The following is a 12,057-nucleotide window of genomic DNA, read 5'->3' as shown; positions in this document are numbered from 1 at the left end:
GGGGAGAGACACAGAGGGGAGAGAGAGAGACAGAGGGGAGAGAGAGAGACAGAGGAGAGAGAGAGGGAGACAGAGGGGAGAGAGAGAGAGACAGAGGGGAGAGAGAGAGACAGAGGGGAGAGAGAGACAGAGGGGAGAGAGAGACACAGAGGGGAGAGAGAGAGGCAGAGGGGAGAGAGAGAGACAGAGGGGAGAGAGAGACTGAGGGGGAGAGAGAGAGAGAGAGAGAGGGCAGAGAGAGAGAGACAGAGGGGAGAGAGAGAGACAGAGGGGAGAGAGAGACAGGAGAGGGGGGATAGAGACAGGGGAGGGGGGATAGAAACAGGGGAGGGGGGAGAGAGACAGGGGAGGGGGGAGAGAGAGACAGGGGAGGGTGGGAGAGAGAGACATGGGAGAGAGAGAGACAGGGGAGGGGGGGAGAGAGACAGAGGGGGAGGGGGGAGAGAGAGACAGGGGAGGGGGGAGAGAGACACAGGGGAGGGGGGATAGACACAGGGGAGGGGGGAGAGACACAGGGGAGGGGGGGAGACATGGGAGGGAGGGAGAGACACAGGGGAGGGGGGAGAGACACAGGGGAGGGGGGAGACAGGGGAGGGAGAGACACAGGGGGGAGACAGGGGAGGGATGGAGGGAGAGACACAGGGGAGGGGGGAGAGACACAGGGGAGGGGGGAGACAGGGGAGGGAGGGAGAGACACAAGGGAGGGGGGAGAGACGCAGGAGAGGGGGGGAGACAGTCTTGTATGTTATGTTGGAATTGAGCAGTTGAGCACACCACAGCAGGTCGACACTTAGTTGAGGAAGGCAGCACAGTGCACAGTCACACACATCTCACATCACATCACACACTCAGTCTCACAAACGACAGTGAGTCAAAGAAGTTGTTCACTCACTCACTGTCAGTATCTAACTTAACGGTCACTCTTAAGTTACTGTCACATTCACAACGTGACAACGCGGGTCATGGGACAGCACGGCAGCTGCACTGCTGTAGCTCTCACTGACCTGTCACTGAGTAAGCCTTCAAGTTTTCAGTGAGTCAAACTTTTCACACCGACACCGTAACTGTCCGTCTCAGTCTCGATCACTGAGACTCTAAGAGCGAGGACACAGTCACTGACTGAGACAGTGCGTGGCTGCTGAGTCCGTCGAGACCTCTCACCGACCTCTTCACTGTCTGGACGGGCACGTGACAGCGCGTCTCTCACTCCGCGCCTGGGATGATCTCCCACCCGCCGCACCAGTCCCACCCACTGACTGAAGTCACTCACTGTCAGTGAGACTGGGACCACTGATTGGCTTCTATTGGGAGCGGTATGGGCCGCGAAGAGGAGACATTAGAGCTTATTCGCCACTGGGTGGCAGTCTCTAGCGGCCCATACAAACAAATACAATCATATTGCGCAACGGAAGGGCTCACAGCCTCTACCTACTTGCGCAATATGTATGTATTTGTTGAAAATACATTTTTGGACACGCGACACGCAAAATTAATAAAAATAAGATAGCTGAGTGGGTGGCGGGGGGTGGGGGGGTAGGGGCGGTCACCAATAAATAAAAAAAAAATTTTTATAAAAAATTAATAATGATTATTTTTTTATTATTATTAAAATGTATTACATGGTGTAAATACACACATAGGACAGGTCCTGCCTCCTATGACAGCACGTCAGTAGCACTTTACTATTTCCAAACCACTTTATTTCAAAATTAGCGATAGTTACATTGGAACACTGATATCTGTCTGGAATCCCTTAATATCCCTTGACATGTATACATTTTTTTTGTAGAAGACAACCCAAAGTATTGATCTAGGGCCATTTTGTTATATTTCATGCCACCATTTAAACGCCAAATGCAATCAAATAAAAAAAATTGTTCACTTTTTCACAAATTTTTTCACAAACTTTAGGTTTTTCACTGAAATTATTTACAAACAGCTTGTGCAATTATGGCACAAATGGTTGTAAATGCTTCTCTGGGATCCTCTTTATTCAGAAATAGCAGACTTATATGGCTTTGGCATTGCTTTTTGGTAATTAGAAGGCCACTAAATGCCAATGCGCACCACACGTGTATTATGCCCACCAGTGAAGGGGTTAATTAGGGAGCATGTAGGGAGCTTAATTTTAGCTTTAGTGTAGTGTAGTAGACCAGTGTTTTTCAACCAGTGTGTATGTACTGTATATATATCCTGTATTAGGCTACAATGTGTGATTTTGTAAAATTTTGGGATGGTGGTGTGCCACAGGATTTTTTAATGTAAAAAAGTGTGCCACGGCAAAAAAAAGGTTGCAAATCACTGCAGTAGACAACCCAAAGTATTGATCTAGGCCCATTTTGGTATATTTCAGGCCACCATTTCACCGCCAAATGCGATCAAATAAAAAAAAAGTTAAATTTTTCACAATTGTAGGTTTCTCACTGAAATTATTTACAAACAGCTTGTGCAATAATGGCACAAATGGTTGTAAAAGCTTCTCAAAGATCCCCTTTGTTCAGAAATAGCAGACATATATGGCTTTGGTGTTGCATTTTGGTAATTAGAAGGCCGCTAAATGCCGTTGCGCATCACACGTGTATTATGTCTAGCAGTGAAGGGGTTAATTAAGTAGCTTGCAGGGTTAATTTTAGCTTTAGTGTAGAGATCAGTTTCTAACCTGACACATCACACCCCCTGATCCCTCCCAAACAGCTCTCTTCCCTCCCCTACCCCACAATTGTCCCCGCCATCTTAAGTACTGGCAGAAGGTCTGCCAGAACTAAAATAAAAGGTTTTTTTTGTTTTGTTTTTTGTTTTTAAATATTCTGCTGTGTAGGATCCCCTCTTAGCCCCCAACCTCCCTGATCCCCCCCCCCCCAAACAGCTCTCTAAACCCCCCCCCCCCTCTGCTTTATTGTGCACCATATTGGGTACTGGCAGCTGTCTGCCATTACCCAGTTTGAAATAAAATATGGGGTTTTTTTTTAATTTTATATTTAAATTTCCACCCTCCCCAGTCCTCTCTCCCACAATGCCCCACCTTACACTTGTCCCAAAGTGTAGGGTTCCCACCCGCCTGCGCGCGCACCCACCCCCGTACACGCACCCGCACGCAAACCCAACCCCCTCCTTCATCAATGGCCGCCCACCCACCTCCCTGCATCAGCTCCCACCCACCAACTATCACGACAATCGATGGCCGATGCATAGAGGGCCACAGAGTGTCTCTCTCTGCATCGGACTGCTAAAAAGTGTTATTGCAGGATGCCTCAATATCGAGGCATCACTGCAATAACATGAAAGCGTCTGAAAGCAATCAGGATCACTTCAACCGCTTTCAAAGACCAATGACGTACAGGGTACGTCCTTGGTCGTTAACTGCATTTTTTTTGCAGGACATACACCACACGTTGTTGGTGGTTAAGTGGTTAAGCATCACTTGCATCTATTTGTAATCTTTCACATGAAGGGAAAGTAAAGTCAAAATTAACCTTAAATTAATTTGATAGAGAATTCATTTTTAAAAAACTTTTTCATTTACTTATATTATCAATTTTGCTAATTTATCTTGGTATCCGTTGTTAAAGAGTAATCCTAGGTGAGCTCAGGAGTGTGCACATCTGGCAGCAGTGTTTTCAACAGTGTTTATAGCAATGCTATAAATTCACTGCTGCTATAGAATTCTAAAGATACATGCACACTCAAACACAACATTTTTCCTCCATGGTTCAGATGTTAATTTTGACTTTACTCTCACTTTAAATACCTTCACAATTTATTTAGCCATGAAAATTGAAGATTTTATCATTCTTAGAGTTGAAAATTCACACTGCAGACTTTTAAAGACTTACCCTGATATATAGAGATAGCAACTGCTAAACTAAGCACTTTACACTTAAATAATGCCAATGGATAGCATTGTTGTCTGCAGACTCAAGCCTAGAATGCTTCTTTCAAATAAATCGGATGCAGCCTTACTCATGCAGCTGATGTTTATGATGCTTATATGTATGATGCTTATATGTATGATGTTTATGGTGCTTATATGTATGATGTTTATGGTGCTTATATTTATGATGTTTATGATGCTTATATGTATAATGTTTATGATGCTTATATTTATGATATTTATGATGCTTATATTTATGATGTTTATGATGCTTATATGTATGATGCTTATATGTATGATGTTTATGATGCTTATATGTATGATGTTTATATGTATGATGTTTATGATGCTTATATGTATAATGTTTATGATGCTTATATGTATGATGTTTATATGTATGATGTTTATGATGCTTATATGTATGATGTTTATGATGCTTATATGTATGATGTTTATATGTATGATGTTTATGATGCTTATATGTATGATGTTTATATGTATGATGTTTATGATGCTTATATGTATGATGTTTATGATGCTTATATGCATGATATTTATGATGCTTATATGCATGATGTTTATGATGCTTATATGTATAATGTTTATGATGCTTATATGTATAATGTTTATGATGCTTATATATATGATGTTTATGATGCTTATATGTATGATGTTTATGATGCTTATATGTATAATGTTTATGATGCTTACATGTATAATGTTTATGATGCTTATATGTATGATGTTTATGATGCTTATATATATGATGTTTATGATGCTTATATGTATAATGTTTATGATGCTTATATGTATGATGTTTATATGTATAATGTTTATGATGCTTATATGTATGATGTTTATATGTATAATGTTTATGATGCTTATATGTATGATGCTTATATGTATAATGTTTATGATGCTTATATGTATGATGTTTATGATGCTTATATGTATGATGTTTATGATGCTTATATGTATGATGTTTATGATGCTTATATGTATAATGTTTATGATGCTTATATGTATGTTTATGATGCTTATATGTATAATGTTTATGATGCTTATATGTATGATGTTTATGATGCTTATATGTATGATGTTTATATGTATGATGTTTATGATGCTTATATGTATGATGTTTATGATGCTTATATGTATAATGTTTATGATGCTTATATGTATGATGTTTATGATGTTTATATGTATGATGTTTATGATGCTTATATGTATGATGTTTATGATGCTTATATGTATAATGTTTATGATGCTTATATGTATGATGTTTATGATGCTTATATGTATGATGTTTATTATGCTTATATGTATGATGTTTATGATGCTTATATGTATGATGTTTATGATGCTTATATGTATGATGTTTATGATGCTAATATGTAGTATAATGTTTATGATGCTTATATGTATAATATTTATGATGCTTATATGTATGATGTTTATGATGCTTATATGTATGATGTTTATGATGCTTATATGTATAATGTTTATGATGCTTATATGTATGATGTTTATTATGCTTATATGTATGATATTTATGAAGCAGTGGTTTAAACTGTAACTTTAGCTGCTTCCTAAACCCTCTCTGAGGTGGCAGATGAGAATCATCCTTGGATTGTCAAGCTCTGCTCTTGGTGGTGTGATAGCAGGGGGCTATGTAACAATTTGTGACCCTGGGCAGAGAGGTTCGCTACTTGTGAACCATGTCTCTCCAGACAATAATAAATCTGACCCTTAGAATTCCTTTTAAATGCAGAAAGTGAACCCAATTAAATAACTAAAGTATATTGCAACATTATTTTCACTATGCATAATTAAACATTTTGGGCTAGATTACAAGTGGAGCGCAAAATATCGCTTTTGCGAGGGCGATATTTGCGCTCCACTTAGTAATACCAGTGCACGCAATGTGCGCTGGTATTACAAGTTAGGTGCGCATTCACATTGCACGGAAGCTTTGTGCTCACAAGAGCAAGCTTCCATAGGCTCCAATGTGAGCCTCGTTCTCATGCCGTGAGAACCTAGTGCAGTGTAGGGGTAAGTCGCGCAGCGATGGGCAGCAAATTGAAATATATGTATATGAATATATACATATATATGTATGTGTTTATATGTGTATATACACATATTAACACATAAATATATATGTATTTAAGCATATACATATATATTTACAAAGAACACACAGTTCCCTATAGACCGCAATGTAAAGGCACTTTTAAGTGCCGTTTTTTTTTCTAACACTCGCCAACTTTAACCCCTAAAAACAGCTTTTTTTATTTTAGAAAATGCACTACACACTTTATTTTGGGGATAATTGGGGCACAGATCTCTGGTTAATTTTTAGAGCGCTAATTGCTACCGCGAGCTTGCCAGAACAATAACCAGACACTTGTAAGGGCTGGTTATTTATTGTGCACCCGTAAACGGGCGAATCTGCTCATTTACGGGCGCGCGATAAATTAGTGTTCCACTTTAATCTAGCCCTTTATGGGGAATTAACTTTTGAGTTTAATGTCCCTTTATATTATTTTTCTAGGTCAGGGGTCTGAGCAATTAAGATATTCCTTGTCTTATCCAATAATTGTTTAATGAGCCAGTATCCATAAATTCTCAGCTATATATGTGAAGCGTATTATCTAGGTCATTTTACACTAATCAAATGTCATCTTATTCTCTCTGTCGATGACATCCCAGATGTGCTTTTCAAGGCCGGCCCAGCTGGACATTGTCATGTGAGTACAGAAGCCTCAAAATCCGAAATGTAAGCTCAGAGAAGCACCATGTAATCCACTTGTTTCATATGTTAGTTGCCATCATAGTGATAACATTATATGTTCTCATTTATTAGAGCATGTCATTTAATCACTAGAGACGCTGCAACTCTATGGGGATGATGGCAATTCTTCAGAAAAAAATGTATCTAAAGGTTTTCAACAGAAAATCATTATTAAATTCTAAGGCGATTTCTGTAAATAAAGCCTTTGATAAACGTATCTACAGGATTGTGATTGAGCCCTATGTGTTTAACCTTTGCAAATACAAACGCTGCTGACTGGATCATTGGCAATTTCCGCTCTGGACCTGCAATGCTCTGTAGGTTCCGAGCGTTAGTTTAACCATGCGCTTAACTCATTTGATGGGGTTAAACATATAGATTTGCAGCATTGCTAGTGATAAAATTATATGATCTAACAAATTAGAGCATGTTATTTTATCACTATACTGGACCTTTAGCAAAGAGAGCCACTGAACATTGTAAGGGAAAGAGATGTATGTACTGCAAAGCTCCTCTTACAGTCTTGCACAACTAGATGACTTTAATATCCAGACATCGTGTAAGGCACCTCGCTTGTCACATCAAAGAGAAAGACACAAAGTGTCACTCAAGGACTACAAACTGCAACCACCAGTATAATAATACTATAATGATAATTTTTGTATTTTTTTTTTTTAAGGGCATCGTACTACAAAAATGACATACTCTAAATCAGGGGTCAACATATCTGTTTAAAATTTAGGAGCCAGTAAGAATATGTAGGAGCCAGACAAGCTTCTAGGAGCCAGACAGTGGTATTTCTATTTAGAAATATGGAGAATAACCCAAAAAGTTAGGAGCCAGAGGTAAAATTCTAGGAGCCAGTGGCTCCCTAGCTCCTGGGTTTGTCGAGCCCTGCTCTAAATCATTACAGCATATTATTTTTGTACGATTCCCCCTGGAACTCTATGTAAAGGAGACAAAGACTTATATAAAGACCCACATAGATAACTGGCTGTCCTGAGCAGAAAAAATCATCCGGTGAGCCAATCAACATAAGCAATCACATGACCCAGCCAATCAGCAGCTGTGATAAATTCAGTAGCTGCAATGCATGTGTCTCCCAAGCAGGCTTTATCTTTGTATTTAAAACATTTACAGGGGTTAACCACATATAGTTTTATGGTAAGTAGTGCAGCAATGCTATAATCTAATGAGTTAGATCATGCTTTTTTTTCACTGTAATATCACAATAATAAAAAAAATGATGATAATTATAAATTACGACCTTCTGCTAAATATACAGATAATTCCTTGCCCTGAGATTGGTCTATATCTAGATTATTTCCTGATCATTTCCTCAAGGGCTGTTCCTCTGGTATTTGAGTATTTAACATATCTTCAGAATATTTATGTCATGGCATATTTATAAGTTTTACTTTATGCATCAATAAATATCTAATGATTTATTTATCTTGCATACTTAGCACATTTCAGATAAGCTTATAAAAAACATTAAAGGAATATTAAACAGTAAATAAAATGTTTAATTATGTGTAGTTAAAAACGCAATTTACTTTTATTATTTATTTTGTCACCTTTTCCTGTAATTACACTTCATTTCTATTAAAAAATGGGCACAGTTGTGTTTAAACTTAAAGGGATAGTAAAGACCAAATTAAACTTTCATCAAGCATATAGGGCATGTCATTTTAAACAACTTTCTAATTTACTTTTATCATCAGCTAGAGGGCATTAGTTCATGTGTTTCATATAGATAACACTGTGCTCATGCACGTGACGTTATTTAAGAGTCAGCACTTAATTGCCTGAAATGCAAGTCTTTCCAAAGATCTGAGATAAGGGGGCAGTCAGCTGAAGCTTATATACAAGGTAATCACAGAGGTAAAAAGTATATTTCTATAACAGTGTTGGTTATGCAAAACTGGGGAATGGTAAAAAAAGGGATTATCTATCTTTTTAAACAATAACATTTTTTATGTTTACTATCCCTTTACATTTTCCCCCTTATCTATCTCTCCAGATATAAAACAAACATTAAAATAGACTATGCAAAGCAGTTTGTGTGAATCATAGGGTTGATAAAGTAATTATTCAAAAGAAACATTTTCATTTTTGTGCAGCCACCAATCAGCAGCTAGCTCCTAGTAATGCATTGCTGCTCATTAGCCTACCTAGATATGCTTTTAAACTAAGGATACCAAGATATTGAAGCAATTTAGATAATAGAAGCAAATTGGAAAGTTGTTTAAATTCACGTGTTCTGTTTGAATCATGATAGAAAAAAACTTGGGTTTCATGTCCCTTTAAGTATTTACTGTTTAATATCCATTTAAATAATATCTAAACTAGGAACTATGGTTAAAGTCTTACATTTTAGGGTTTTGAAGAAAGTCCATGTAATAAATTGAAGATTGGAATAGTAAATATAAACTACACTTTGTGTAAACATTTTGTACAGTAACGTTTTTTGTTTGTTTTTGTTTGTTTTTGCTTGTTTGTTTGTTTAATTAAGTTATCTACATATTGAAAAACTGATGTAAATTGTGTATAGTGTCGTTTTTGCAACTATTGCCTAGCCTCAGAACCTCAAAAACCCGAAGGTTAGGTAAAGGGGTAACTTAAGTGGCTTTACTCAATAGAGAGTGTAAGTGAAATAGGGAGTTAGGTATTTCTCTCAATATCCCTTCTCTTAAATGTGATTGTTAGCTCTATAAACCAGTACCAAACATTTTACAATACCTTATTTTACATGAACTGTTTTATAAATTAACATTAGTATTTTTAGCAACGCTGCAATAGGTATTAACTGCTTCTACTAGAGAAACTCTGTCTACTAATTTCAATTTAAAAAAAGGAAAAGCCTCTACAATCTCTCAAATTTGTCATTCTTTGCAGCATATTCACTAAAACTCACTCATCGCTCCATTATTTAGTGAATCTGTTCAACAAACAAAATAACTAGGCTGAAGAGACAATTCAGTTTAGTTTATTTGTGGGGGGAAGTTATATATTATGGTTACATATTTACTAACCGGGGTGTTTGCACACAATAACTATGTGCTTCTCAGCCTTTTTTGCTTAGTGATGCTTCTGATGTAATTTGCCATTTATGCAACATCCCTCATTTTTCTTTTATACTTCTGTTAAGCATCAAATGCACAAAAATAAGATGTTAAAATCTAATGAGTTCAATATTCATATTCAGCATTTTATACCAGTCCCTAAAACCCTTCCTAATGCAACAATAAGTATCATTCATATTAATGTGAATATAAATGTGTGATAGTAAATATTACACCCTAACCTATGTTGTTATCTGTTACATTCCATCCAGTGTGTCCTTATTACCACCTAACACAGGTCCCTTCACTAGTAATTTCCACTGACCTCAAAAACAGGGACTGTATCTGTCACTTGTGTGACAAAGAATTAGAAGGATTCATAAGAAAACAGTCAAAATGTTTTTTTAAAACTAACAGAAGTTGCTGCATTAAATGCCTTTTTTTGTTGAAGCTACTTTCTGAATTTCTGTTTAAAAGCAAAATGTTAAATATTTTGTTTTCTTTTATTTTTATGTAGTAGGTTACAGGTCCTATATGTAGTAAGTTACATGTCCTATATTTAGTAAGTTGAAGGTCCTATATGTAGTAAGTTGCAGGTCCTATATGTAGTAAGTTATAGGTCCTATATGTAGTAAGTTGCAGGTCCTATATGTAGAGTTACAGGTCCTATATGTAGTAGGTTACAGGTCATATATGTAGTAAGTTACAGGTCATATATGTAGGAAGTTACAGGTCATATATGTAGTAAGTTACAGGTCATATATGTAGGAAGTTACAGGTCATATATGTAGTAAGTTACATGTCCTATATGTAGTGTTACAGGTCCTATATGTAGAAAGTTACAGGTCCTATATGTAGTAGGTTACAGGTCCTATATGTAGTAAGTTACAGGTCATATATGTAGTAAGTTACATGTCCTATATGTAGTATTACAGGTCCTATATGTAGAAAGTTACAGGTCCTATATGTAGTAAGTTACAGGTCCTATATGTAGTGTTACAGTCACAGGTCTTATATGTAGTAAGTTAACCGTCCTATATGTAGTAAGTTACAGGTCCTATAAGTAGTAGGTTACAGGTCCTTTATATAGTAAGTCACAGGTCCTTAATCTAGTAAGTTACATGTCCTATATGTAGTATTACAGGTCCTATATGTAGAAAGTTACAGGTCCTATATGTAGTAAGTTACAGGTCCTATATGTAGTGTTACAGTTACAGGTCCTATATGTAGTAAGTTAACCGTCCTATATGTAGTAAGTTACAGGTCCTATATGTAGTAGGTTACAGGTCCTTTATATAGTAAGTCACAGGTCCTTAATCTAGTAAGTTACATGTCCCCTTTAGAGTGTCACCTCATTTTGATAATAAAGGAGCACTGTGGCAGGAATATTTGATAGCTGTTCTAGTTCCATATCCACCTCTGCTTGCAGCATACCTGGAATCAGCCGGATGAGGCTATGCAGAGTTAGAGGATGTGCTCCTAATGCGATGCCCGTGCTGCTGGACCAAATGCTGCTGCTTCTGCCTAGTAGATTTTACAGCTAGAATAGCCTGTCTGTTTTTATATTGCACCATTTGCAGCGTGATCTCTGCATTCCAGCCCTCGTCCTGTGGGCATCGAAAATCAATCTCTCTTCCCTCTGTCATGACCACTGTAAAATAAACATATTTGCCTTTCCTCTCTACACAATCCACCGTCTTCATATTGGAGAAGTGCAGCTCCTTGATCCTGGCAGGCTCTGTTGGGGAAGGAGGCTGCTGTTCCAGCTGTTTAGGTGGGATGAGAAGCAGCCCTTCCTCAGTGAGTATGCATCTCTTCTTCTTCCACAGCTGGAGCAGACCATCGCTCCTTTTCTCCAGGAGTCCTTCTTTTACTACCTTGCAGCTGCTCTCCAACATGCTGCTTGTTGGGCAAAATAGCAACCAGTTAAAGCTTGTCTTGCCAAGAAGAGTACAGGATGACTTCAATAGAAGAATCCAATGCGAGAGCAGGATCTGAAAGGGAATCATTAACAGTGAGACAGTGACAGTGCAATGTGCCAGCAATCACAGCGCTCCTGAATGTGACGGCAGCTGCAGTGTGCTGCTTGTCCCTGACTCGATATAAATTTGCCTGGTGCTTTCCTAGTAAAATGGCGTGACCTAGAGTTTTAGGCGTGAGCGCCACCTGCTGGCTACATACCTCGCTCGCAAGCCTTGGAGACCAATTAATCTTTGCTAGACCTCTAGTGCTGAAGTGAGCAGAACTACAGAGGTAAAACTATAGCTGATCTGCTTCAGATCCTAAAATAGCCCTGGTGTCCTGCTTGAAATATAAACACAATAATA

General features: G+C 38.0%; 1 protein-coding gene across 2 annotated transcripts in view; it reads right to left on the bottom strand.

Moving 5' to 3' along the window:
• PHLDA1 (pleckstrin homology like domain family A member 1) overlaps positions 1-12,057 on the bottom strand; it is a 38,438-nt gene that overhangs the window by 19,188 nt on the left and 7,193 nt on the right. Inside the window, exon 2 of one of the 2 annotated variants that reach the window (XM_053716772.1) lies at positions 11,165-11,724. In XM_053716772.1, the coding sequence (XP_053572747.1) occupies positions 11,185-11,628 (444 nt within the window). In that variant the 5' untranslated portion in view covers positions 11,629-11,724 and the 3' untranslated portion in view covers positions 11,165-11,184. Of the gene's footprint in view, positions 1-11,164; positions 11,806-12,057 lie in introns of those variants that run through there. The other variant, XM_053716771.1, reaches the window with a different exon arrangement.

The sequence above is a fragment of the Bombina bombina genome, chromosome 6 (genome assembly GCF_027579735.1).
Source record: "Bombina bombina isolate aBomBom1 chromosome 6, aBomBom1.pri, whole genome shotgun sequence".
In the NCBI taxonomy this organism is placed as follows: domain Eukaryota; kingdom Metazoa; phylum Chordata; class Amphibia; order Anura; family Bombinatoridae; genus Bombina; species Bombina bombina.
This window is presented reverse-complemented; position numbering and strand designations above follow the sequence as displayed.